At 45.3% G+C, this 26,307-nt stretch overlaps 1 protein-coding gene across 1 annotated transcript in view; it reads left to right on the forward strand.

Moving 5' to 3' along the window:
• LOC121291960 (sodium/potassium-transporting ATPase subunit beta-1-interacting protein 1-like) overlaps positions 1 to 22,295 on the forward strand; it is a 506,522-nt gene extending 484,227 nt beyond the window's left edge. The window contains exons 7-8 of the mRNA XM_041213649.1: positions 15,835 to 15,854; positions 19,308 to 22,295. Of these exons, the coding sequence (XP_041069583.1) occupies positions 15,835 to 15,854; positions 19,308 to 19,339 (52 nt within the window). The 3' untranslated portion in view covers positions 19,340 to 22,295. The remainder of the gene's footprint in view (positions 1 to 15,834; positions 15,855 to 19,307) is intronic.
• Positions 22,296 to 26,307: the final 4,012 nt, after the last annotated feature.

The following is a 26,307-nucleotide window of genomic DNA, read 5'->3' on the forward strand; positions in this document are numbered from 1 at the left end:
GGGTTCAGGGACTGTGCAATGGTGGGGTTCAGGGACTGTGCGATGGTAGGGTTCAGGGACTGTGCGACGATGGGGTTCAGGGACTGTGCGATGATGTGCTTCAGGGACTGTGCAATGGTGGGGTTCAGGGACTGTGCAATGGTAGGGTTCAGGGACTGTGCGATGGTGGGGTTCAGGGACTGTGCAATGGTGGGGTTCAGGGACTGTGCGATGGTAGGGTTCAGGGACTGTGCGACGATGGGGTTCAGGGACGGTGCGATGATGGGTTTCAGGGACTGTGCAATGGTGGGGTTCAGGGAATGTGCGATGATAGGGTTCAGGGACTGTTCGATGATGGGGTTCAGGGACTGTGCAATGGTGGGGTTCAGGGACTGTGCGATAGGGTTCAGGGACTGTGCAATGGTGGGGTTCAGGGACTGTGCAATGGTGGGGTTCAGGGACTGTGTAATGGTGGCATTCAGGGACTGTGCAATGGTGGGGTTCAGGGACTGTGCAATGGTGGCGTTCAGGGACTATGCAATGGTGGGGTTCAGGGACTGTGCGATGGTAGGGTTCAGGGACTGGGCAATGGTGGGGTTCAGGGACTGTGCAATGGTAGGGTTCAGGGACTGTGCGACAATGGGGTTCAGGGACTGTGTGATGATGGGCTTCAGGGACTGTGCAATGGTGGGTTTCAGGGACTGTGCGATGATAGGGTTCAGGGACTGTGCGATGATGGGGTTCAGGGACTGTGTAATGGTGGGGTTCAGGGACTGTGCAATGGTGGGGTTCAGGGACTGTGCGATGGTGTGGTTCAGGGACTGTGCGATGGTGGTGTTCAGGGACTGTGCGATGGTGGGTTTCAGGGACTGTGCAATGGTAGGGTTCAGGGACTGTGCAATGGTGGGGTTCAGGGACTGTGCGATGGTGGAGTTCAGGGACTGTGCAATGGTGGGGTTCAAGGACTGTGCAATGGTGGGCTTCAGGGACTGTGCAATGGTGGCGTTCAGGGACTGTGCGATAGTGGGGTTCAGGGACTGTGCGATGGTGGGGTTCAGGGACTGTGCAATGGTGGGGTTCAGGGACTGTGCGATGGTAGCGTTCAGGGACTGTGCGACGATGGGGTTCAGGGACTGTGCGATGATGTGCTTCAGGGACTGTGCAATGGTGGGGTTCAGGGACTGCAATGGTAGGGTTCAGGGACTGTGCGATGGTGGGGTTCAGGGACTGTGCAATGGTGGGGTTCAGGGACTGTGCGATGGTAGGGTTCAGGGACTGTGCGACGATGGGGTTCAGGGACGGTGCGATGATGGGTTTCAGGGACTGTGCAATGGTGGGGTTCAGGGAATGTGCGATGATAGGGTTCAGGGACTGTGCGATGATGGGGTTCAGGGACTGTGCAATGGTGGGGTTCAGGGACTGTGCGATAGGGTTCAGGGACTGTGCAATGGTGGGGTTCAGGGACTGTGCAATGGTGGGGTTCAGGGACTGTGTAATGGTGGCGTTCAGGGACTGTGCAATGGTGGGGTTCAGTGACTGTGCAATGGTGGCGTTCAGGGACTATGCAATGGTGGGGTTCAGGGACTGTGCGATGGTAGGGTTCAGGGACTGTGCAATGGTGGGGTTCAGGGACTGTGCAATGGTAGGGTTCAGGGACTGTGCGACAATGGGGTTCAGGGACTGTGTGATGATGGGCTTCAGGGACTGTGCAATGGTGGGTTTCAGGGACTGTGCGATGATAGGGTTCAGGGACTGTGCGATGATGGGGTTCAGGGACTGTGTAATGGTGGGGTTCAGGGACTGTTCAATGGTGGGGTTCAGGGACTGTGCGATGGTGTGGTTCAGGGACTGTGCGATGGTGGTGTTCAGGGACTGTGCGATGGTGGGTTTCAGGGACTGTGCAATGGTAGGGTTCAGGGACTGTGCAATGGTGTGGTTCAGGGACTGTGCAATGGTGGGGTTCAGGGACTATGCAATGGTGGGGTTCAGGGACTGTGCAATGGTGGGGTTCAGGGACTGTGCGATGGTGGGGTTCAGGGACTGTGCAATGGTGGGGTTCAGGGACTGTGCAATGGTGGGGTTCAAAGACTGTGCAATGGTGGGCTTCAGGGACTGTGCAATGGTGGGGTTCAGGGACTGTGCGATAGTGGGGTTCAGGGACTGTGCGATGGTGGGGTTCAGGGACTGTGCAATGGTGGGGTTCAGGGACTGTGCGATGGTAGGGTTCAGGGACTGTGCGACGATGGCGTTCAGGGACTGTGCGATGATGTGCTTCAGGGACTGTGCAATGGTGGGGTTCAGGGACTGTGCAATGGTGGGGTTCAGGGACTGTGCGATGGTGGGGTTCAGGGACTGTGCAATGGTGGGTTTCAGGGACTGTGCGATGGTAGGGTTCAGGGACTGTGCAATGGTGGGGTTCAGGGACGGTGCAATGGTGGGGTTCAGGGACTGTGCAATGGTGGGGTTCAGGGACTGTGTGATGATAGGGTTCAGGGACTGTGCGATGATGGGGTTCAGGGACTGTGCAATGGTGGGGTTCAGGGACTGTGCGATGATAGGGTTCAGGGACTGTGCAATGGTGGGGTTCAGGGACTGTGCAATGGTGGTGTTCAGGGACTGTGCGATGGTGGGGTTCAGGGACTGTGCAATGGTGGGGTTCAGGGACTATGCAATGGTGGCATTCATGGACTGTGCGATGGTGGGGTTCAGGGACTGTGCAATGGTGGGGTTCAGGGACTGTGCAATGGTGGCGTTCAGGGACGATGTAATGGTGGGGTTCAGGGACTGTGCAATGGTAGGGTTCAGGGACTGTGCGATGGTGGGGTTCAGGGACTGTGCGATGGTAGGGTTCAGGGACTGTGCGATGGTAGGGTTCAGGGACTGTGCGATGATGGGGTTCAGGGACTGTGCGATGATAGGGTTCAGGGACTGTGCGATGATGGGGTTCAGGGACTGTGCAATGATGGGGTTCAGGGACTGTGCAATGGTGGTGTTCAGGGACTATGCAATGGTGGGGTTCAGGGACTGTGCAATGGTGGGGTTCAGGGTGCCAGAATTCGTGTCGCCATGGCAATGATCTGTTCAAGAGAGACAACCAGCAAGATGGGGGTTACCCCTCGCCCGGGCACATGTTGGAGTTGGGGTTGCCAACCATGTAGCGTTGCCCTGGGGTCCCTGGGGAATGGAAAAAGTCCCAGACACTGCCACAAGCAACCTGAAAGAAATGCCCTAAGAGTTTTTAAAGAATAACTGAGTCTTTCATGAAATTTGCCATAAACATTTTAATTTATGACATTGAATCTACAGCACAGAAAAAGACCATTCGGCCCAAATGCTCCCTGCTGGCATTTATCCTCCACCGAGCCTTCTCCCACCCTAATCCATCTGACCCTAGCAGCAGATTGTTTTCCTCATGGGCTAATCCAGCTTCTCTTCAACTGCATTCCCTGCTCTTTCCCAAAGGCCCTGCGATATTTTTTTTCCCTTTCATGTATTCACCCAACTCAAGGGAAGCTGAGGCAGGGAAAGTAGGCCCCCAGAATGATGGCCTGTCAAACTGGGCCCCAGCACGAATCAGACCATTCAGAAAACAAGAGGGCGGACAAACGCTCAGGACTTCGGATGTAATAGAGTCGAGTGGTTTCTGAATTAATGACCAAATTGCATCATTTAAGGCTTTGCCCTTACTTTTCAATTTTAACCTCAATATTTTTGTTCATCCTTCTATCCAGTCTTGTATCTCCTCCCCTCCAGCCCCCACCATTAGCCTCCCCCAACAGCCGCCCCCCCCCCACCCCCCTCCGCCTCCCTTATCCAGGTGAGTTATCCTTGCAAATTGCTCTGCTTCAGAAAGAAATTGGTTTAGATTGCCCGAGTGACCTTCACCTGTGATACGGTATAACTGAGTGGTCCTGCTTGAAGTTATAGTCCCCATTGGTGGACACAAGCCTGAAGATGACCTAGACTGAGAGTGCGCTGAACTCCTCGAGTGCGCTGAACTCCTCGAGTGCGCTGAACTCCTCGAGTGCGCTGAACTCCTCGAGTGCGCTGATCTCCTCGAGTACGCTGATCATGGGCCAAATCCGCTTGGCCAGCTTTGAGCGCCACTTCGTTCGCTTCCTTGCCCATCCGTTTAGTAAACTAGGCCCCAGAGGATCCAGAGTTTGACCAAACTAGGAGCCGTGCAAAAGAAAGAAGGGTCAGGTTGAAATGAACTTCACATCATTAGAAACTCAAGGCCGTCGGTTGAAAGCAGGGCGAGGGGAGTCTGTGGAGGGGTGGGGTCTGATGGGGGTGGGGGGAGTGTTGTGTGGCAGTGGGCTGCCGAGGATAGCTGGGGGCAGGGGGGCGGTGGTGGGGGAGGTGGGTGCAGTTGTGGCGTGAGGTGACGGAGGATGAAGAGAAAACAGGCCCTGGATTGAAAAAAAGAATCTGTCAGTCAGCTTTTGAAGAACGTAATTAATTTTCTGCCATAGATATGGAGCTTTGACAGCCTGTATGAGCACCTAAGTTACAGAATAGGAATTAGGCTCTTCAGCTCTCGAGACTGTTCAGTCACTGAACTGTCACTCACAGGCGGTGAGTCATTTTAAATATTTTAAATTTCAGTCATGAGCTTCTCGCCTCAGTAAAGTTGACCAGGGAAAGTACACAGGAGGCCTAAGATCACACTGTGTTAAGAAGACTGGTCACAGCTGGGAAGACAGGGGGCAGGGGGCAGGGGACAGGTGTGTGGGCGCATCACTCTTGACCTCAACACCCTCTGGCCTTGGAAAGGGAGAAAAATATCATCCGAAGTCCCTGAGATTTTTTTTGGAAAGTGTATGCGTCAGGGTGTGCAGAGAGGGCACAGGGCCTGACCACGTTTACTCTATGGACCGCCAACACTTAGTGCCTAGGGTCAGACTCTAGGGTCTCAAGAGAGAGTCAGAGGGTTTTGTGCAGCCATATCCCAATGTCAGTTAGGGGAAAGGAGGAGGGTTGGCATAGAAAAAAGAAAAAAACTTACTTTCTCAATCTTGCGATGTCCCCAAAGGCCTTTACAATCAAATTAAGTGCTTTATGAAGTGCAGTCACTATTGTAATGTGGAAAACCCGGCAGCAAATTTGAGCACAGCGAGATCCCACAATCAGCTGTGAGATAATGTCCAGAGATGTTGGTTAAGGATAAATATTGGTCAGGATACTGGGAGAACTCCCCTGCTAATATTCACATGGTGCTGTGGGATCTTTTTACGGCCACCTGAGAGGGCAGAGGGGCCTCAGTTTAGCATCGCAACGGAAAGACGGCACGTCCAACATTGGGAGTGTCAGGCAAGATTGTGCGCTTAAATCTCTGGAGTACGAAAACTTAACCAGCCCTCCCGGCCACCAGCCTTAGCACATCTGGAGAGTGTACTTTGCCACTGGGGACAGTTGCACGTTGCCTCGTGTAGAAATAACTATCCCAGGGGCAGAGCCGCGGGGAGCTCCTTATTGCCTGCCCCTGGGGTTGAGGACCAGTTCTTCATACTGCTCCCTCTGTTGTTGTGGTATCTGCTTCTTTCTCTTCCTATGTTCATTGAATCATAGAACCTTGCAGTGCAAGAGGAGGCCATTCAGCCCATTACACCTGTGACAGCTCTTTGAAGGTATGGTCCAAATAGTTCCACATCCCTGCCCTTTCCCCATAGTCCTGCAATTTTTTTCCCTTTTTAAGTATATATCTAAATCTCTATCCAAAATTAATATTGACCCGCTTCCACCACCCTTTCAGGCAGAACAGAGAGTGGTGAGAGTGTGGAACGAGCTACCCTCTGATGTGGTAAATGTGGGCTCACTCTTAAGTTTTAAGAATAAATTTGGTAGATACATGGATGGGAGAGGTCTGGAGGGTTATGGACTGGGTGCAGGTCAATGGGACTAGCGGAATAATATTTCGGCACAGACTAGAAGGGCCGAATGGCCTGTTTTCTTTGCTGTAGTGTTCTATGGTTCTATGGTTCTAACATTCCAGATCATAACTTGCTGACCATATCTCCCCGTGGGTTTTTTTTTGACAATTATTTTCAACCTGTGTTCTCTGGTTACCAACCCTCCTGCCTGTGGAAGCGGTTTCTTCCCATCCACTCTGTCAAAACCTGTCACGGTTTTGAACACCTCAGTTAAATCCCTCCTTAGCCTTCTTTGTTCTAAGGAGAACAATCCCAGCTTCTCATCTTCACAGGGAACTGAATTTCCTCGTCATTCTCCGCAGAAATGTGCAACATGGCTAGTTCCGTTAGATGTGAATCAGACGCACAGTTCACCATTACCAATGTACATCCCGCCAGATCACTTATTACCAGTAACATTTATTAATAAATATTGAATACTTATTTAATCCCCCACCTGTTGCCGCACTCTGATTAATTAAAATTAGTCTCACATGTTTAATCCTTTTTGAATTTTGAAAGGCCCTTTCTACTTGTAAGACATGCACATCTTTTCTCTCAGATCACAACCATGAAAAAATATTTCTAATAAAACATTGCAAAGCCTTTGAATCTTATACACAATTTCTAAAAAGAAAAAGCTTGGGCCAGATCGGGGAAAGAACCTTAAGAAATGTATAATCTTTTGAAGAATGAAAAACAGTGTTGAGATTTTATATCAATGTTTATGCATAAATTTCCATATTTGAACTAAAACTGGAATAATACATATCATTTCAAACTAGCAGTGAAATGAAATTAGTTCTTGAATATGAATGTGTAATGGATTTTTCTTGTATCCCAAGCTATACTTTTCCCCTCTCTCTCTTATCCAATCCATCATCAGTTTCCCTTAGGAATGTAGGAAGTACGAGCAGGAGTAGGCCATTCAGCCCCTTGAGCCTACTCCATCATTCAACTAAAGCAAGGTTGATCTTGTACCTCAAAGCCATTTTTACGCACTATCCCCATATCCCTTGATATCTTTAATATCTAGAGATCTATCGACCTCTGTCTTGAGCATACTCATTGACTGATCCTCCACAGCCCTCTGGGTAGAGAATGCCAAAGATTCACCACCCTCTGAGTGAAGAAATTCATCTTCATTTCAGTCCTAAGCCTCTTATTCTAAGACTGTGTTCCCTGGTTCTAGACCACCCCCCCCCCTCCACTGCAAGACATTCTTCTAAACTCTATAGAATACAGACCCAGGCTTCTCAATCTCTCCTCATAGGACAATCCCACCATCCCACAGATCAGTCCGGTGAATCTTTGTTGCACTCCCTCTATGGCAAGTATATTGTTCCTTAGATAAGGAGACCAAAACTGTACACAATATGCCTGGTGCAGTCTCACCAAGGCTCTATGCAACTTAAGTATTCCTCTTTGTTTCCTCTTTCCCTTTCTCCCTCTCTTTTTTTCAACTCACCTTCTGCCTTTAACTTTTCCAGTTTTCAAATCATTGGTTAGGTCACAGGTAGAATACTGTGACCAGTTTTATAGTCTGCCTACTATAGGAAGGAGCTCAAAGTTTTGTAGAGGGTGCAGAAGAGATTGACCAAGAGGATACCAACGTTGTAGTTACAAAGAGAAACTGGAGCTGTTTTCTTTAGGAGGGAGAAGATTGAAAGGAAATCTGATGGAAGCACTCAAACAGCTGGAAGAGCTATTTCCACTGGTCTCTAAGAGGGCATTCCAGATCCTCAGCAAGTGGGAAGGGATGGACCTCCGTCCACAGAGGCCTTCTGTGATGTACCTTGGCATTTATTTATATTTAAGTGCTTGTTAAATGCGAAAAAAAAGTTGCTTTTGAGAGGTGAGGAGAGGTTTCTTTTCAGAGACGGATGTTAAGACAGGGAAAACAGTGGTGGAAGTAGAATCCAGAATAACTTCTCAAAGGGAAGTGGGGACATATTAGAAAAAAAATTAAATTTTTGAAGCGTTTTGAGGAAGGAAAGGAATGAGCAGGAGAGCACTGGTCCTCCCGTATGGGATTTTTCAGGATTCCGGCGTGAAAGGAGGTTCACTGGTAAAGCAAGTGCATGGGGCGCACTCAGAAAACCTCCTCATTTCCTACTTGAGCAGTCAGGTCAGAGAAGACGTGGATAATTCCATCCAAGAGATGGCACAGGGGCAAGGCCTGGATTAACCATCTCCTGGGTTGTAAAATGCAACCACCTACCCCAATTCTTCCCTCATCTTTTTTTTTCCATACTCCTCTCTGTCTCTCATTTTCTCTCTATCCACCTCCCCCTCTCTCTCTCTCTCTCTCTCTCTTTCCTGTCTCTCTCTCACTCCCTGCCCCCTCTTGCTGCCTTTCTCACTTGGCAAACTGTTTGTGTGGGCAGAAAGTTTAGCTCAGTGGATGGACGGGCGGGCACACCTGACCGGCTTGAGCATAAAATGACACGCGATGATGTTGGGCAAGGGTACCCGACATCACTGCGCATTCCTGTGACTTTTCAGTCGGCAGACGCGTGTGGGAGTCGGCAACGAACCACCGACAATTAGCAGGCTTGTAAAGACCATTAATAATTAAATGGAAATTTTTGTTGCCTGTCCAACCTTACGGTTGGCTGTCGGGCGAATTATGAAGCTTCACCCACGGGCGGGATGAGGTTTCCAACAGAAATTAAAAACACAGCTAAAAAAGGTTCGAATCTCATTGACAACACCTCCCTGCTCGTGTGACATGAGGGGACATGTTTTTAACATTTTTTCAATTCTCTACTTGCGTTTTTTAAAAATCTTCACCCCCCCCCCCCCACCCAGGGCAGCTCTGGGCCTTCGGGGAGTTTTCAGTGCGCACACATCCCCCACGCACACGCGCAGGTTTGCGGGTTTCCCCCTCCTCCCACCACCACCCCCCCAACCCACCCACCCAGACAGTGCCCAGCGCCGCAGCGATCGATTCACACCGGCTGGCGTTAATTGGCCAGCCAGCGTGAAATCGAGGTTGAGGCCCCATCGGGGGCAGTGGTCTGTTTCGAGGTAAAAATCCTGCCCTATGTGTCGCTGTCTCCCTCCCGCTTCTCTTGTTGTCTCCCCCTTTTGTGATATCTGCTTCTTGTTCTCCCTTATATTTCTTCCTGTGTGGATTCCCTTTCTTTTCCTTTATCCTTTCATGGGATGTGGGTGTCACTGGCAAGGCCAGCATTGGTTGCCCATCCTGAATTGCCCTTAAACTGTGTGGCTTGCTTGGCCGTTTCAAAGGGCAGTTAAGAGTCAACCACATTGCTACGGGTCTGGAGTCACATGTAGGTCAGACCAGGTAAGGACAGCAGATTCCCTTCCTTAAAGGACAGCATTTTTGTAACAGTTGATGATAGTTTCACAGTCACCAGACTAGCTTTAAATTCCAGAGTTATCAATTGAGCTTAAATTCCACCTTTGCTGTGTTGGGATTTGTAATCATGCCCCCCAGACTGCGCATCTGGATTATTGGTCCAGTGACATTACCACAACACCATTTCCCCAAGTTTTCTCAACATTCTGCACTCCTCCTTCTTCCAGACACCCAGAACTAAAAAGGAACCCCTTCTATTAAAACATAGGTGAGAGTAACGCACCTCCTGACTCCCCAAAGCCTGTCCACCATCTACATGGCACAGGTCAGGAGTGTGATGGAATACTCTCCACTTGCCTGGATGAGTGCAGCTCCCACAACGCTCATGAAGCTTGACACCATCCAGGACAAAGCAACCCACTTGACTGACACCCCATCCACCACCTTAAACATTCAATCCCTCCACCACCGACACACAGCAGCAACTCACCAAGGCTCCTTCAACAGCACCTTCCAAACCCATGACCGCTACCATCTAGGACAATGGCAGCAGATGCATTGGAACACCACCAGCTGCTCATTCCCTTCCAAGTCACAAACCACCCTGGCTTGGAACTATATCGCCATGCTTTCACTGTCACTGGATCAGATCCCAGGAATTCCCTCCCTGCCAGCAGTGTGGGTGTACCTAACCCACATGGGCTGCAGCGGTTTAAGAAGGCAGCTCACCACCGCCTTCTCAAGGGCAGCTAGAGATGGGCAACAAATGTTGGCCTTGTTGGCGATGTCCACACCCCATGAACGGAAAAAAAAGTACAAACCTGTTAATTCCAGTTTGCCTTCCTTCAGGCTGCTTTTGTGATGTTGAATGTGAGGGCCTGCCTGCAATGCCCAGGGACTGTTACTATGTCAGGGGTCATTGTATAGTACAGCTTCCCACCATTGTGCTGCGCTCCAAAAAAAAATCAACAAGTGCAATTCAACAAACACTTTCATGTGGTTTATGCAGAACAACAACAACTTGCACTTATATAGCACCTTTAACATAAAACCTCGCAAGGCACTTCACGGAAGCGTTAGCAAACAAAATTTGACACTGAGCCATGTGAGGAGGTATCAGAAGGAATGAACAAAGCCGGGTCAAAGGGGTAGGATTTAAGGAGCATTTTAAGAGAGGTAGAGAGAAATAGCGATGGTATTTCAGAACCTATAGCTTCAGCAGCTGAAAGCACGGCCACCAATGGTGGAGTGATTCAAATACCAAAAGTTACTTTAGCAATGAGGGAAAAACACTGGGGTTTATTTTTACTGTGATAGAATTAACAGGCAGGGAAGTTATGCTCAGCTTGCAAAGAACATTGGTTGGACCATGTGAAGTAACAGTGCTCCATTCGGTCTCACATTACAAAAAGGATATAGAGACACTGGAGAAGATGCAAAAAAATTATTTTCAAGGATGATGCTGGAATTGAGGGATTATAGTTACCAGAAGAAACTGACCAAGTTGGATCTCTTTTCTTTAGAAATGAGAAGGCTGAGGGGGTGACTTGATCAAAGCCTTTAAAATGATTAAGTGGTTTGATAGGGCCGACTTAGAGGAAACATTTCTGCTTGTGCAGGGAACCAAAACTAGGGGCCAAAAATATAGGATAATCACCAGTGGGAAAGTCAGGAGAAACTTCTTTATCCAGAGAATGGTTAGAATGTGGAAGTAGATACCACATGGAGTAGTGGAGGTGAATAGCATTGGTGCATTTAAGGGGAGCCTTTATAAATGAGGGTATGTTATGCTGATAATGTCCAATAGAGAGGGGCGTGTGAAGGCCTGCGTGGATTATAAACACCGCAATGGACACATTGGGCTGAATGGGCTGTCCCTGTGCTGTAAATTCGATGTAACCTCAATTCAAGCTGGGTCAGCTGGCAGCACCCTTGCCTGTGAGTCAGAGAAGGCTGGAAGTTCAACTCCCACTCAAGAACTTGAGCACATCATCTAGACTGCAATTACAGTGCAATGTGGAGGGAGTGGTTCCCGGTTGGAACTCTATCCTTCAGACGAGATATCAAACTGAAGGACCATCTGACTGTTCCAGCAGTTCAGGCGGAGGTTAGATATCCCATGGTATTATTTGGAGAGGAGCAGAGAGCATTCTTTAGGTGTCTTGGCCAACAACACTCTCTGAACAAAAACTAATGCCTTTCACAACATCAGGACATTCCAAAGTGCTTTATAACCAATGGAGTACCTTTGAAATGTAGCTATGGCAGTAATGTGGGAAACGCACCAATCAATTTGTGCACAGCAAGCTCCCAAAAACACAGCAATGAGGCAGCGAATTGTTTGTTTGTTTGTTGAGGGGTAAAAATTGCCCCAGGACGCTGGGGAGAACTCCCGTTTTTCTTCCAAGTAGGATCTTTCATTTCCTCTTGAGATGACAGATGGCATCTCGGTTTAATATCTCATCCGACAGACAGCTTCTCTGTCAATGTCATGCTCCCTCATCACTATAGTGTCAGCCTCGATTGCGTGCACAAGTCTCTGGAATGGAATGGACGGTTGAGCGACAACATTATCGCGAGGTCAATGTGCCTCAGCAAGTAGGAGAAGAAGGGACGTATTTAATTTCATATTATCTCCTCACCATATCTTTCTTGCCTCCTCTTCAGCTGGTGGACATGCCCAGATTTTCCTGTGGTAGTTCTAGAAGTAACCTCCAGGGAGTGTCCCAAGAGCTGTTTAATGATGACTCTCCCTCCATTCTTCCCCTCAGCCAGCACCACTTCACTGTTGATATGGCTGAGAGCTCAGGACATGCTAGGCTCAAGCACCAAGCTTTGAACACTCCATAGCAGAGGGAGCTAAAGTATCAACAAAGTTTTCCACCTGTGGTGGGGGGTGGGGCTGGGGGTAGCGGGTCGGGGGGTGGGTTGGGGGGGGTGTGGGTGGGGCATGTGGAGTGTGGAGTCCAAATCTAAGAGCTATAAATATAAACTAGTGATCAATAAATCCAATAATTTTATCCAGAGAGTGGTGAGAACGTGGAACTCGCTACCACACAGAGTAGTTAAGGTGTATAGTCTTGGACAAGTTAGATAAATATATCAGGGAGGAAGGGATAGAAGGGCTGAGGTGAAGTAGAGATGGGAGGAGGCCCATCTGAATCAAAAGCGTCAGCACAGATAGGTTGGGCCGAATGGCCTGTTTCTATGCTGTAAATTCTATTGACATCCCACCAAGATGAGTTTAATTGGTGATCTTGCTGAATTCACCATGTTGCAACCCTTCCCACTGACTAGCTCCAATCTGGGTTATCGACCCCTCCAGGTTGTCCAACATGTAAATACACTGAGAACTATTTGAAGAAGCAATTCCTTTCGGTAACCTATGGCACTTTTAATGCAAAGTGATGCATCACAAAGAGGTTCGGTGGGGGGGGGGGGGGGGGGGGAACAATTTGTCATTCTATTGTTCGAGAGAGAAAGGGAGAATTCCCAGGTCTGGAACAGCGGATTGCAAGTTCAGGCAGAGAGAGTTTGAGCTGACAGCTCTGATTAATTATGCACATGGTGTGGGAGAGCACAATATGCAATAAAGTACAATCTCACTAATTATATTTTAATTAATATTTTCAGTGTTATTTACTAACACAATATTTTACAGATAGGAGGTTCATTTATCACATGGCACAGTATCTTTGAAAATACCATGTAATTAATTTGTAACCTGCAGAGTGTTTACAGCAGAAACAAAACCATGTAGGAAATTGTTGGGAAGGTTGTATTTATAGCTGCGGAACTCTCAACCTTTCTCATACACAATTGGCTCTTTTATTCTTCACGTCAAACTAATGTGAGGCCCGAAAAGGTGCAAATAAACTACTTCTTTTCGATCAGAGAGATCTTCCACTCTCTTCTACATATATGCAGAGACGAGAGGCAGTTCTCCTTAGGTCACAGAAGGTTCAGGAGATAGATACTAGAGGAGTTCAAGCTCGTGAATGGTTTTTATAGAGTAAACGAGAAATTGTTTCCACTGAGAGAAGGGTCAGTAACTGCACCCCCACCCCCCACCCCCCCGCCCAGAGGGACACAGATGTAAAACAATTGGCAAGAAGGACCAGAGGTGAGATGTGAGGTAAAAAATTACCCAGTGAGTTATGGTGATCTGGAATACGCTGGCTGAAAGGGTGATGGAAGCAGATTCAATACTAACTTTCAAAAGGAAACTGGATATATACTGTACTTGGAAAAAAAACAAACTTACAGGGCTCTTGGGGAAGGTAAAGGGGAGTTAATTGGATAGCTCTTTCAAAGGGCTGTCACTGACCCATTGGGCAGATTGGCCTCCTACTGTGCTGTCTGATTCTATGCTTCTGTACTTTTGCTGTTTTGATAGAAATCAATCACACTTCACAAATTCTCCCTCCCTCCGGAAAAGGCAGAAACAAGTGAAGAGGGCACTCAGTAGAGTGCATACCTCCCTCACATTGTGTTAACTTAACTTTATTACAATTTCACAGCTCTTCCTTAAGACTTTTAATGCTCTGTAACAACTCTGTAAAAAGAAATCTTTTTTATTAAGAGCTTCCATCTCACTGAGGCTAATCCACATCCAACAACCTGCTTTGAAAACTCTGCTCACATTTTGACAGCTGTGACAAAGTGCACCACAGCAGCTGAGATAGCCCGCAGCATTCTAAAACAATTAACAGCATCTGAAATAAAACCACCCATAACACTTTTTTTAAGTAAATTCATCCCATCTTCCAATGTTAACAGATCCTTTAAAAACTTCCAAGGATCTGGATTCAGTTCTGAGGTGTCATGCAGGCAGCCTTGCCTTCCTATAGCCCCTCGGTACTTCTAATTGGGCACCAAACTTGCCTCCTGGCCAGTTAAGCCATTTAAATTATGAATTACATCACCAAAACGACTCAGCGAGGGCACAGTGTTGGGGCCTGGAATTCATCGGAGTTTCAGGTTCTTGACCTCGCCATGAAAATCCGGCCCATTGTGTCCAGCAGAGAGAAAACTAGAAAAGTTCAAATGTGCGACCCGGCTGCACTCATCGCGCACCCACCGCCCCCCCCCCCAACCCCTCTGTGGATAAATCACAAAACTCATTACAAAAACAGAAACAGGACTCGAAATGTCAACTGTGCTCTTCTCCGCTGATGCTGCCAGACCTGCTGAGCTTTTCCAGGTATTTCTGTTTCTGTTTTTGTTTTGGATTTCCAGCATCCGCAGTTTTTTTGCTTTTATCACAAAACTCACTGCTTTGTGTGTTTGCTTAAATCACCGCAAGTACTAATCAGGCCTAAGCTAGCCAGGAAATCACTTTTATTAGAATTTTCTTAACGTTAAATTATCCAATTCGAATGACATGTAGCTCTTAAAGCTTGATTTGTGAAGGGGCAGTTTTAGCCTCACTTCAGGAGCATGAAATGGTAACCGTGGTTAAATCTGTGTTTCGGACTTCACAACCCAGAAGTTGATTTTGATATGGTAGATATGGAGAGGATGTTTTTGCTTGTTGGGAAGCCCAGATTGAGGGGCCATGACTGTAAGATGATAAATTCAATAGATAATTCAGGTGAAACTTTTTATCCCAGAGAGTGGTTAGAATGTGGGACTCGCTACCGCAGTGAGTGATTGCGGCGAATAGCATAGATTCATGTAAGGGAAGCTGGACAAACACATGAGAGGAAAATGGAAGCGAAGACTTTGATGGTAGGGTAAGATGTAGAGGGGTAGGAGGGGCTTGTACGAAGGATAAATACCAGCATGTATTAGATGGGTTGAATGACCAATTTTTGTGTATACCTTCTATGAAATTCAGAAGAATAAGTATTTTGAATCCATTTCCATGGATTTATAAACCAAACATTCAAAATCAAGAATGAGGACATCAGTGAATTGAACTATTTCTGTCTTTCTGATCCGTTATTTAATCAATTACCTGCTTTTTTTCAGCTACTTGCTATTCACAGTGAGGGTTATTGTAGGTGATTGGTCAATGTTCCGCCCTTGCAATTTTTGCAATTTACACTCACCAATTAAAAGGCAAGAATAATTAGCATTTTTGTTTATCACTGTCAAATGGACAGAATTTGATGCAATTCATGTGCCCTTTTCTAAAAATGGAAACACATTATGTGTGATTCTCTGACCATTTCCCGGACATTCGTTGATACATATTGTGTATTATGACATCACATCCATTGCAGTGTTTATTAAAGTGAAGCACTAAATCGTAAATTTATCACAAGCCTTCTTAAATGGATTCCGCTATCGTAAACATTTATTCAACAAACTTCTATTTTTTCCTTTTTGTCAGAGATCCAAAATGGGACAATTCCTTAAAATGTTGTCATGTGTCAATGAATTTGTAGTGGATAGAAAACTATTTGCAATATTCCATGACTCTTACAAACAGAAAGACCTTTTCCAAAGTCCTTTCCAAAGAAAGTGACTCTTCAAAGAGTTGAAAGGCTGGAAACATATTATTTGTACCCTAATGTAAATTTTTGACGTACAATATCCTAGGTGTTAATTTTTAGAATGTTCAGAGCCACTGAATGATTTATAGCGTTACTAAACAATTGTATTCTCTTTCAGAATTCCATCTAGGAACACAGGTAGGTAAACCTTACCTATCCATTCAAACTTGTTCTCTTTCTCTGCATTGATTGGTTGGGCAGTGGCTAAGCTGTCAATGGATCCATCACTAAACAGAGCCATCATGTCACTTCCATGTAATATTCACCTAATTTGATAGCAGAAGTTGTTGGAACTTCTTTGATTTCAGAAGTAACTAATTCATGAAAATATATTCATCTGATTGGTGACTGCACCTCCAATCCTAGAGTATTCTTTCAGAGTCTTTTGACTATGGGAGAATTCTTTGGGTTTGAGTATCACAGTTCAATCCTTAAGGCCCTAGGTTTCAGAATAATAGTTTAATCCTTGACTTTGGCTTCAGTGTCATAGTTCAACTTGCAAAATTGGTTCCAGTCCTTATGAAACCCAGAAAAATGGAGGCTGGGGCTTAAAATGTGTAAGGTGGGGGGTGGGGCACAGAATTGGATCACGATTTAGCACAATTTGTTGGAAAGTCTTTGTCATCATCACCTGTCCCTCAATTTGAGGCTGATGTCTACCCAGGGTCGTGAGTTTCTGCCATTGGCCTTCATGCGACTGGACAGGCCGATTCCCAACGCGCAGATCTTTGGGAACATGGAGGCAGGATGTCCCACGAGGTAGTGGGATCCAGAGTGCAGGATTTGTTTCCTTTACTTCCCTACTCTGCCACCGGTCTGCTTCATCATGAAGACATTGTGAATCAAAGTGTGATGCAGCTCAATGGACAAGTTGTTGCCATTCCCTGTTGCTAGACAAACCCATTTGGAAAACAATAGCAGGAACTCTTCATTGCATTCATCGACTTGATCAAAACATTAGACCCAGTAAATCGTGAGGCTCTGTGGATTGTACTTGAAAGATTTGGATGACCAAGAAACTTCATCACAATCCTGCAATTGTTTTGTGACAATATGACTGCCTTCGTCTTGAGTGGGAGATCAGAAACAGTCCGCTTCAGAATCCTGACCAGGGTCAGCAAGGCTGTGTGATAACCTCCGTACTATTTACAATCTACCTGATGGTGGCGATTCACCTCGACACAGATCAACTGCAGCATTAAACACCATCTGGATGTCGGAAAGTGCACACGGATCAACCTTAGCTGAAAGCAGGATCAAACTCAGCTATGATGCCCCCACAATCTAGCAGCCTGTCAATATTTGCTTTTGTAGTGAGCCTAGTGGGCAATGGAAGCCAACAGACAGCAACCTGAAGCATAGCACCTGTCAGTGCTATCACTTGAAGAGAGGAAGAACATTTATAAGAAAAAAAACTTGCTGTAAAATGTGTCTGCGAATTCTCATTAAGTAACAGGCTGCAGATAATAATTCGAATCACTTTAGCATTAAGTGGGTTCCATTATTACAGTGAAGAGTGAATAAAGTGGATTAATTTCTGCTTCCTGTTGTGTTACTGATGGTATCTAAAAGGGTGCTTATGGTTTGGCTTAAATAATTATTAGCATGGTTTATAGAGAAAATAATGAAATTTTACTAAATTATATGATTAGAGTATGTTTAGAGTACCTTGATCCTGTGGTCTGAATCTGTGAGGGGGATCATTTTGACTTTGTATTATAGGATAGGACAGGCAAAAATAATTTTACATCACTCGCAGTGTTTTATTCCTGCCCCCTGAGATTTTGTGACTGGAGGATTCATTCACAAAATCGATTACAAAATTGTTGGAAGGATTCAGCAGGTACATCTGTGGCCCAGAGCGGAATGGGTTCTAACAAATGATCCCGCCTGAACCATGGACCTCCTGTTCCCACTGTAGAAACTGACACATCTGCTGTTTGTTTAGAGCTTTTTCTACTCTTGTTTCTGATTTCCAGTGTTTGCACCTTGATGCTTTTTACCGGCATTCTTAAATTACTTAGTAGATTTCAAATAACATGTACATGTGTGGTGTGCGCATGTAAATGTGTATGAATATCAATGTCTGCCTGTACAACTGTGTGTTGAAAGGGAGTGTAACTGTCTGTCTGTGTGTAGTTATCAACGGGAACTGTCTTAATGCCGATAGTGGGTGCATTACATGTGTGTTATTGACAATTGCTGTTTACATAATATGTATGTTAATATCATTAATGTGTGCATTATACGTGTGTTTATACCATTAATGTGTGCATTATTTGTGTGTTAATGCCGATTAATGTGCACTTTACATGTATGTTAATGCCTCTGTGCATGAAATATTAATATCCATCAATGTGTGCATTACACATGTGTTAATGACCATTAATGCTTAAGTGCAAGGCACATGTCTTAATATTAATTTGTGCATGTATAACATATGTTTTTTGTATGGCCAGCATGTTTTTATATTAGTGCGAATGTACATGAGTGTGTTTTTGTGCATGTCCGTGTGTATAAGTAGGTCCCTTTAAAGAATAAATAAAAACCAGGAAACAAACTCACTTATACATACACACACACTTCTATACATTCACATTAATATACGTACATGTCAACCACACACAAAACCATACGCATGTTATGCATGCACAAATGAGCATTAAGACTTGTGCATGTATTTATGTTTATGTGCATGTTTGTGTTTGAGTGTATGTGTGTGTAAACAGGGGGAGGAAGAATTCTCACAGTATGTCACACATTGTCCAGGGTTATAATCTCACCAGTGACAGTTCTACAATCCTTGCCTATATTTGAGGCCTCTTTACAACCCCATGCTCACTGGCAGCAACACACCTGGAAATAAATATGCTGCAGTCTCTGAACAGATTTTTCCTTCCGATTATTATCCCATCCTCTTCTGAAAATGCTGATTCACTCCAGGTACAATGACAGGAGCACAGTCTGCCCTCTACTACATTTCCTAAAGGGCTTTTTGTTTTCACAAGTGACCCAGGATCGTGAATATTGGTGGGCTATTTGACCATAAGGGTATCACATTCTAGTTCAATCCTACCTTGGGATATCTACAAGGGGGCCAGAGGATAGTGAAAACTGACTGAATATTTTCCTTTTCTCCGTAAAAAAGCTCTGAGACTGATTGCCACTGGCTTGATTATAAACACAGATGGACAATTGATCCTGGGAATTCCAGGTTTCATGGCTCACTTTCACCTTCTCCCTACCCCCTGGGATTGCCAACCCTCCATGAGTTTCCGGGAATTAAGGACTATTCTCCTGTACGCTGCAGTGAGAAGCAACAAGGAACTCAAAATCACACAGTCATTAGAAAAAAATGGCCTTTTTAAAATTTTCCCTGAACACTTTGCTTATTGGGGATGGGGAGGGAAAGAAGGTTTAACCATGCACGATGAAACCTCCAGGAATATGTCCAACCAGAGTTAGCAACTCCTAACACCCACTGACCCACCAATAGGGAGCCTTTGTGAGTTTTAAAGGGATGTTTCAGAGTTGAGCTGACCCGTTACTTTTTTGCGGGTTTAATTCACTGCTATTTCTTTTGATTTCCAGGTCAGGGTAAACAGGGGACGTCCTGGTCTTAATGAGGCAGGAACTGAGAACATGAGACACAGAGACAGTCTGCACCAACTGTCAAAAGCAGACAACGTCCGGGGATTTGTTAATGAATAAGAAAGCTCCAAGGAGGCACACGGAGAAAGACAGAGAGTGGAAGAGCAGAAGGATTGTAGGGAATCCAGACAAAAAAAGTTCAGTGGTAACCGGTTGTAAATTTCATAGATACTTCACAGAACCCAGAGATTTTGCTATTTTATAGAATTAGACAGAAAGTACACTGGCACCCTCTGATGTTCGATGTCCATAATGCCTGGCTGTATTCACAAAGCAGTTCTTCCACTGCAAGACCTTGGCAACTGCCTAAGTTAGACCAGCTTCCATGGCAATGATTAGGTGCATGGGGGAATATGAGTGAAGGTTGATGTTGCAGAGTCCCATTAGTTTCACAGCCTTTCCTATCCTGTCAAGTAGGCAGATTGGATCTAGTGGTTTGAGGGGAGGTTGTCAAGTTGGAAAGAAGCATTTGTGATTTCAGTCTCTTTGTTGAAAGGCTTTTGTCCATCATGAAACCTTACAGCTGTTTGCAAAGATCAGAGTGACTCTTCCAATTGCAACTGGTTAACTTGCAGTGTGTATGTAAAGAGCCACATGACAGGAATAGGAAGAGCTCATCCCTGTTCTAATGCCATGAAGCACGAGATTGCTGGGTTGGTCATGTTAGTGGTTGGAGTCCTGTACTTGCTTTCCTAAAGTGTGTTGATTGTGAGCTGCTTTTATATTACATTGTTTTTATGAAGGGGCACATTGATTGGGATAGCGGAGCATCCACCGTACGTACAAAAACTTGAGTCGAATTGTAGACCCAGTCAGTGAACGGGGCCCCGGCCATCACATGGTGTTGGAACCAATAGTCCTGGAGGATGTTTACTTATGTTGGTCCCAAAAGCCATTAATGTGGATTAATATGAGTGCTGTGAGGTTGATAGTTGTAGGGGGATGGGGGTTCTAGGGGTAGATATGAGTGTTGTGTCTTCAGGCCATAGGTTGGATCAGATGGAAAAGAGGCAGGAGGAGCCCTTTATGAGGCGGTGTGATGGACTGACCAGTGATACCCAGCTTTAACGTGAAACATTTTCATCCCTGTTAAAATTTGTATTAAATGAACCATAAACAAATCACACAAATTTATTTTCATTTCAAAAATGTGACTGTGCTCCAGGCGTTAGCTGAAAATTCATTTCACTGAGAGATTGCATAAGGACTCATATCTCTGCACTTTCCTCCAACTGATAACATAGGGTCATGGTAATATAGTGGTAATGTTACTGGACTAGTCATCCAGATGCCCGGACCAATGATCCAGAGTTCAGATACAAGTTCAAATCTCACCTTGTGGAAATTAAATATCAGTTTATTAATAAATTTGGAATAGAAAGCTAGTCTTGGTAATGACACTATATAAAAACATATCTGGTTAACTAAAGTGCCATCCCAGACCCACAGCAATGTGGTTGGCTTGATTTTAACTGCCTCTCTGAAATGGCCCAGAAAGCCATAGAGTTAGAAGATGGCCCACCACCACCTTTTCAAGGGCAATTAGGGATGGGCAACAAGTTCTGGGATTGCCAGTAAAGTTCACATCTTTCCCATGAGAGAAAAGGAAAAAACCTTCTGCTCATCCAATTTTGGCCTCTTGCACATCCCTGATTTTTATTGCTCCATCACTGATGGCCATGCCTTCCACTGTCCAGATCCTAAACTCTGGAATCCCTCCCTAAGGTTCTTATTCCTTCTCATTTGAACTGAATCCTTCACCAGGTAATGCTTTCCCGAACCTCATGAACTAAACCCCCAGGAGAGAGAGACTGTATGGTCGCTGATGTTTGAGGCAGGTGGACTGAGAGGCCTTGCTTACTGAGAATGGTGGGGCGGCAATCCTAGCCTCTTTGGGAAACTTTCCGGGAAATGCATGTCGACCAAGTTTTACCATGGTGCTAGCAGCACGCCTTCTAGCACAGATGCCGTGGCAATGCATGGTGTGTTACATTGTGGTGGCAGGCAAATTTAAGGAAGGAGAGAGTCACTGAGGACATTAACGGACAGGGGGAGGGATGAGTGCCATCCTGGAGGCTTCTGCGTTGATGATGTCTCTTTCCTCCATGGGGAGACTGTCTCCACCCAATTTAGGATAATTTTGTCTATCGGAGATATGGAGCTTCAGCTTTTACTTTCTTATTTGTTCTTAGATTGTAGGCAAGGCTGCATTTATTGTTGTCTCCTCGTGGCCCTGGGAAGGTGGTGATAGGCCTCCCTTTTTAACCAATTCCACTCTTTGTATTGAAAGTACACAGACCATGGTTTTCGGTAGGGGTTCACAGCAATTGTCTTTGCAGCTGATTGGTTTGCATTAATGCCGGGAATTTCCCAGGGCGCTCTTGTGATTGGCTGTTGCATATGCACCAGAAAATCGGCGGAAACCCCAGATTCACACAAAAGCCAAAGTTATGGTGGTCAATCAGGAGATCCACAAGGAAATTCCCAATACCCAACCCACACAGGGAACAAGGTACTATTATGATAATGAATGGAGTTGGAAAGTATATAGGAAGGCCCGCCCACACATTGTCAGTGCAACTAATTTGTGCTTTTGATGGTGAGCATAAGATTTACCATTGATTTCAGGGGGAAGCCTGTGAATGTTTACAATGGTTATTTGGTTTCTAGGTGATAGATTTCGATTTTAGGGATTTAATAGTGGGATGGGTGGGAGTCTTTTTTTAGCTGGCTAGAGTGAAGTTGGCATAAAGATGAGCCCCTGGAGAAAACCTTATACGTGATATGACTGCTGAGTAACAAAAGTAGAAAATAGCCAGTTAGAAAGGGGAGGAGCACAGATAATGAACCATTCTTAAGGCTGATCTAATGGAGAACTTGATAGGGTAGGCAGAGAGAAACTGTTTCCTCGGGTGGGGTTGGGGGCGGGGAGCCCAGAACAGTGGGGGCAGAACCTTACAATTACAGCTAGGCCATTCAGGTTTGATGTCAGGAAGCATTACCACGGAAAGGGGACTGGAACTCTCTATTCCCCAAAAAGCTGTTGAGGCTGCGGGTTAATTGAAAACTTTAAAAGTGACATTGACAGATTTTTGTTTGGCAAAAAGTAACAGGCATCCCCGAATCCAGGTGAGTAGATAGAGCTGAGGTAAAAAGCAGTGTGATCTAATTGACTGGTGGAACATGTTTGAGGAGCTAAATAGCCTCCCCCTGTTCCTACGTTCCTTAACCAGTCAGGCAGAATGAAAGTGTGTCTTGGCAATTACAAGGTAGAAGATAGACTCTATGGCTTAGTGGTCATGTCTGTTTTACACTGGGGAGCACGAGGTGGGAGGCTCACCATCCAGTTGCCTATTGGTGGGTTTATGGTCTCTGGCCATTCTTTGGGTGAGTGGAAAGGATAAAAAGAAAGTCACTTTTCTGTATCATACCCCTGGCCATTTTTTGGCAAGGACCAGACTTGATTTCCAATGCTTTCTGCATGGTAGTGATGCCACAATCGATGGTGATGCTATGGTTGGTGGTGGTTTTATGGTTGGTGGTGATTTTACAGTCAGTTGCAATGGTGTCCTGGTTCCTTGATATTGGCAGTAACTTGCTGTTCATCGGATTCTATTCCAGAAATAAAGACATTTGGTGACACTCAAGCAGATACCACAGTAATCGCTTCACGTGGAAGAAGTGACCCTCAAACTTACATAGTCTTCTATAGTTAGGTCGACACGGTCTTTGTACACTTGTTGACTTTGGTTTGACTCTTACTCCCCATTGCTTCATAATGTCTAGGTTACTATTGTAGCTGTAAGTTTACATAAAAAATAAGGTTTCACATTCAATGCCAGTTGGCCAAACACCCTCCTGTTCAGAGGCACATATTGTCTGAGGAGAAAAGACATTACATTGTGGTTAATGTTCTTTTTGGCATCCCAGGCACCATTTATTTTGCATCCCACAACTTTCTTAGTGCCTGTCACTGTACTTGGGTAAATGACTGCCAGCAGTATCAGGAGTGAGAGTGACCAAGTTGAGTTTCTACTCTGTTGTATTTAGTGTTTGTTTGATCCTTGTCTGTCCAGTGGCGATAAGATGGTGGGTAGCTTCACATGCTTGATATTCTTGGCAGTGGTCTGTATCCAGTTCTTTGGGTCTAGTGGTCTTTGTGCTGTTTGACATTTATAGGCTATCGGGGTGGGGGGAGGGGGGTTTGGGGTGGGGATGGTTGAATGTCCAGATGTAACCATGATGGTCTAGTGGCTGGTGTGCCTATCTGTTTATTCCAGCAGCTTGGAACTATATGGAAACCGGTCCGCTGGTTGTTTACCAGTGAAAATGCTTCTCTGTTCTTGTGGGAGGGTGATTAGGGTCTCTGATTCCTGTTGGTGCTGAGAGGTTCAAGCATTGGCATACAGTTGTCAGGATTGCTGTCTGAATTTTAATGCTACGCAAGTTGAACTTTCCTTTTCCCCTGCTCTTCCCAAATGGAAGCTGGGTCTGGTTAAAGTAGAAAAAGCTAACATTTGTCCCATATTGGTTTCCATATTGAGGTAACAGTGGAAGTTGTTGGATTATGTTCTTAGAGATTGCTAAGTTCAACGGGCTCTGACTCAAAAAGAGACCTTTTAGTTCTTTAAATGGTCACAGACCAATTTTTTGGGTGCTTGAACCATTTCTCCTTGGCTTAGTGCGCACCATCCCAGCTGAAGGGAGTAAGGTGGATGACCAGTGGTCAACCAATTCTACCCAGAAACTTAACAGAAGACACATGAGTGACCAGAAGCCTCACCATGGAATAACACCAGGCCTCCACTCCGTATATCCCCAGAGGAGAATAACTAAAGTCAGTGTTCATAAAGATTAGAGGAGCTAACATGGCCCAGAACCATTCCTAGGGCTGGGGTGAGGGAAAGGGGAAGTTGGGGCTGGAATTTGTTAGCAGAAGAACGCTACGCAAGCAGCAGTGTGAGCACTTTTCCGATTCTTAGATCTGTTATGTGAATACAGCCACTGGTCCAGACGCCTTAAAACTTTTTTTGAGAACCTACTGAATGTGTATCACAGCTTTTCTGCCACACATTATCTTTGAAAAATGTTGCTGTACAAGATTATCATTCTGAATTTTGTAAAGCAGATGGAAAATAAAAAAAAAGGCTGCAGCCAGTTTTAATAGTAGAGTGCGTGCTGATTTGAGAAAGTATTTCCATGTACTTCTTTCATGCCAATGAAAATTATCCAAAGAAATGTTTGTACTTGTATAGCTTCATCCAGGATGCCCCAGAGCACAGAAATATATTTAACGCGTAGTGACTATTGTAATGATTGGCAGCCAACCTGCACATAGCAAGATCCAACGAACAGCGGTGTGATAACGAGCAGGTAATCTGTTTTTGTGCTGTTGGTTTGAGGGATGAATATTGGCCAGAACATCGGGGACAACCCCCTTGCTCTCAAAATGGTGGCATCTCATCTGAAAGGGCAGATGGAGCCTCGGTTTAATATCTCATCTGAGAAACAGCACCTCAGACTGTGCAGCCCTCCCTCAGTACAGTCACTGGGAGTGTCGGTATAGACTTGTGCTGAAATGGAGTGGCCCATGAACACACAAAGCTTCCGTCTCAGAGATGAGAATGGTACCCAGTGAGCCACAGTTGACACTAGAGTGTCCTTTCCAGCCCAAACGTCTTATAGCTCTGCCATTAGATGGTCAGTTCTATCCTTTCGTTGTCTTATGCTCATACTCAATGCTGTACATTTATGACATAATTGACTGATGAATATTTGTGAAACATAATAGTTTTGTACCATCTGGTGTACCAACTGTTAACAGTCTGCATCAGTGCTCTTAATTTGTTCCTACATCTTGGGCAAAAATCTTCATAAATAACAAGGAGAAAATGCCAAAGTCATAACAAATTAAAAACCTTCGTAAGGAAAAGCAGATGTTGATGTAAGGCATCCATGGTTAACCTTTACAATCGCTGTCCTTGGGAAGGCTGAATTTAAATTTTCATACAGTTTCATTAACTAATGCACCAGATGCTTGAATATTTAAGTATGGTGTGAGCACAATATTTGTGTGACAGAACAAAATAATTATTCCCAAACTGTTTCTGCCCAACTATTTGAAGAGTAACTGTCCTTTAATTAAGAGCAGATAAGCTGTCGGTCTGCCTGTCTGTGTTAAGAACTTCTTTAATGAGCAAGTTGGTAAATACACGAAATACAATCCAGGCAAGTCCTTGGATTAATTCCTGGTCTGTTCTAAAGTTGGATTCAGGAGGGGATGAAAACAATCAGAAGTTGCTACTACTGATTGGCATTGAGTGATAACTAGCGAACTTTGGGTGAGAACAGGGACAGACTCTGCTATGATCTGGTCAAATAGCATGCTGCTGTTCACTAACCAGATTTGCAGGATGACCAACCACTTCAGTGAAATACCAACAACAGCAACAAGATCCCAAGATAGAGTCTGACCTCATCCACATAGAAACATCCCATAGAATAGTGGAAGTTGAGAACTTTCTTCCCCAAAATGATGCCGGGGCTTGTTGCATGTTAATTGTTAATGGCTAAGGGACAAATGCAGAGACATAGATAAGTCTGACTGGTTTAATGGAGAAACATAATTATTTGCAGATATGCAAGATGACAGGTGTTGCTCAGTCTGAACCATGAGCTTTCTCCTTTTCGACTTATGGTCATGTGCATCTCTTACATCATCATCTGGTTGGTACTGTTTCTCCATTCCTACGCATTAACCCTTTAAGCCCTGAACATCCTGATACTACATCTCCCCCTGTCCAAATATATTTTACATTTATTATTAACATACCAGCACCACCCCACCCCCTCCCCCCACCAAGTCTCTGACTTCATAGATTCAATCAGTCTGGAGGTCTCACGACTCTCCCTGATCAAGTCCCTTTGATGCTTGGAAGAT

The sequence above is a fragment of the Carcharodon carcharias genome, chromosome 19, assembly GCF_017639515.1.
Source record: "Carcharodon carcharias isolate sCarCar2 chromosome 19, sCarCar2.pri, whole genome shotgun sequence".
Classification (NCBI taxonomy): Eukaryota; Metazoa; Chordata; class Chondrichthyes; order Lamniformes; family Lamnidae; genus Carcharodon; species Carcharodon carcharias.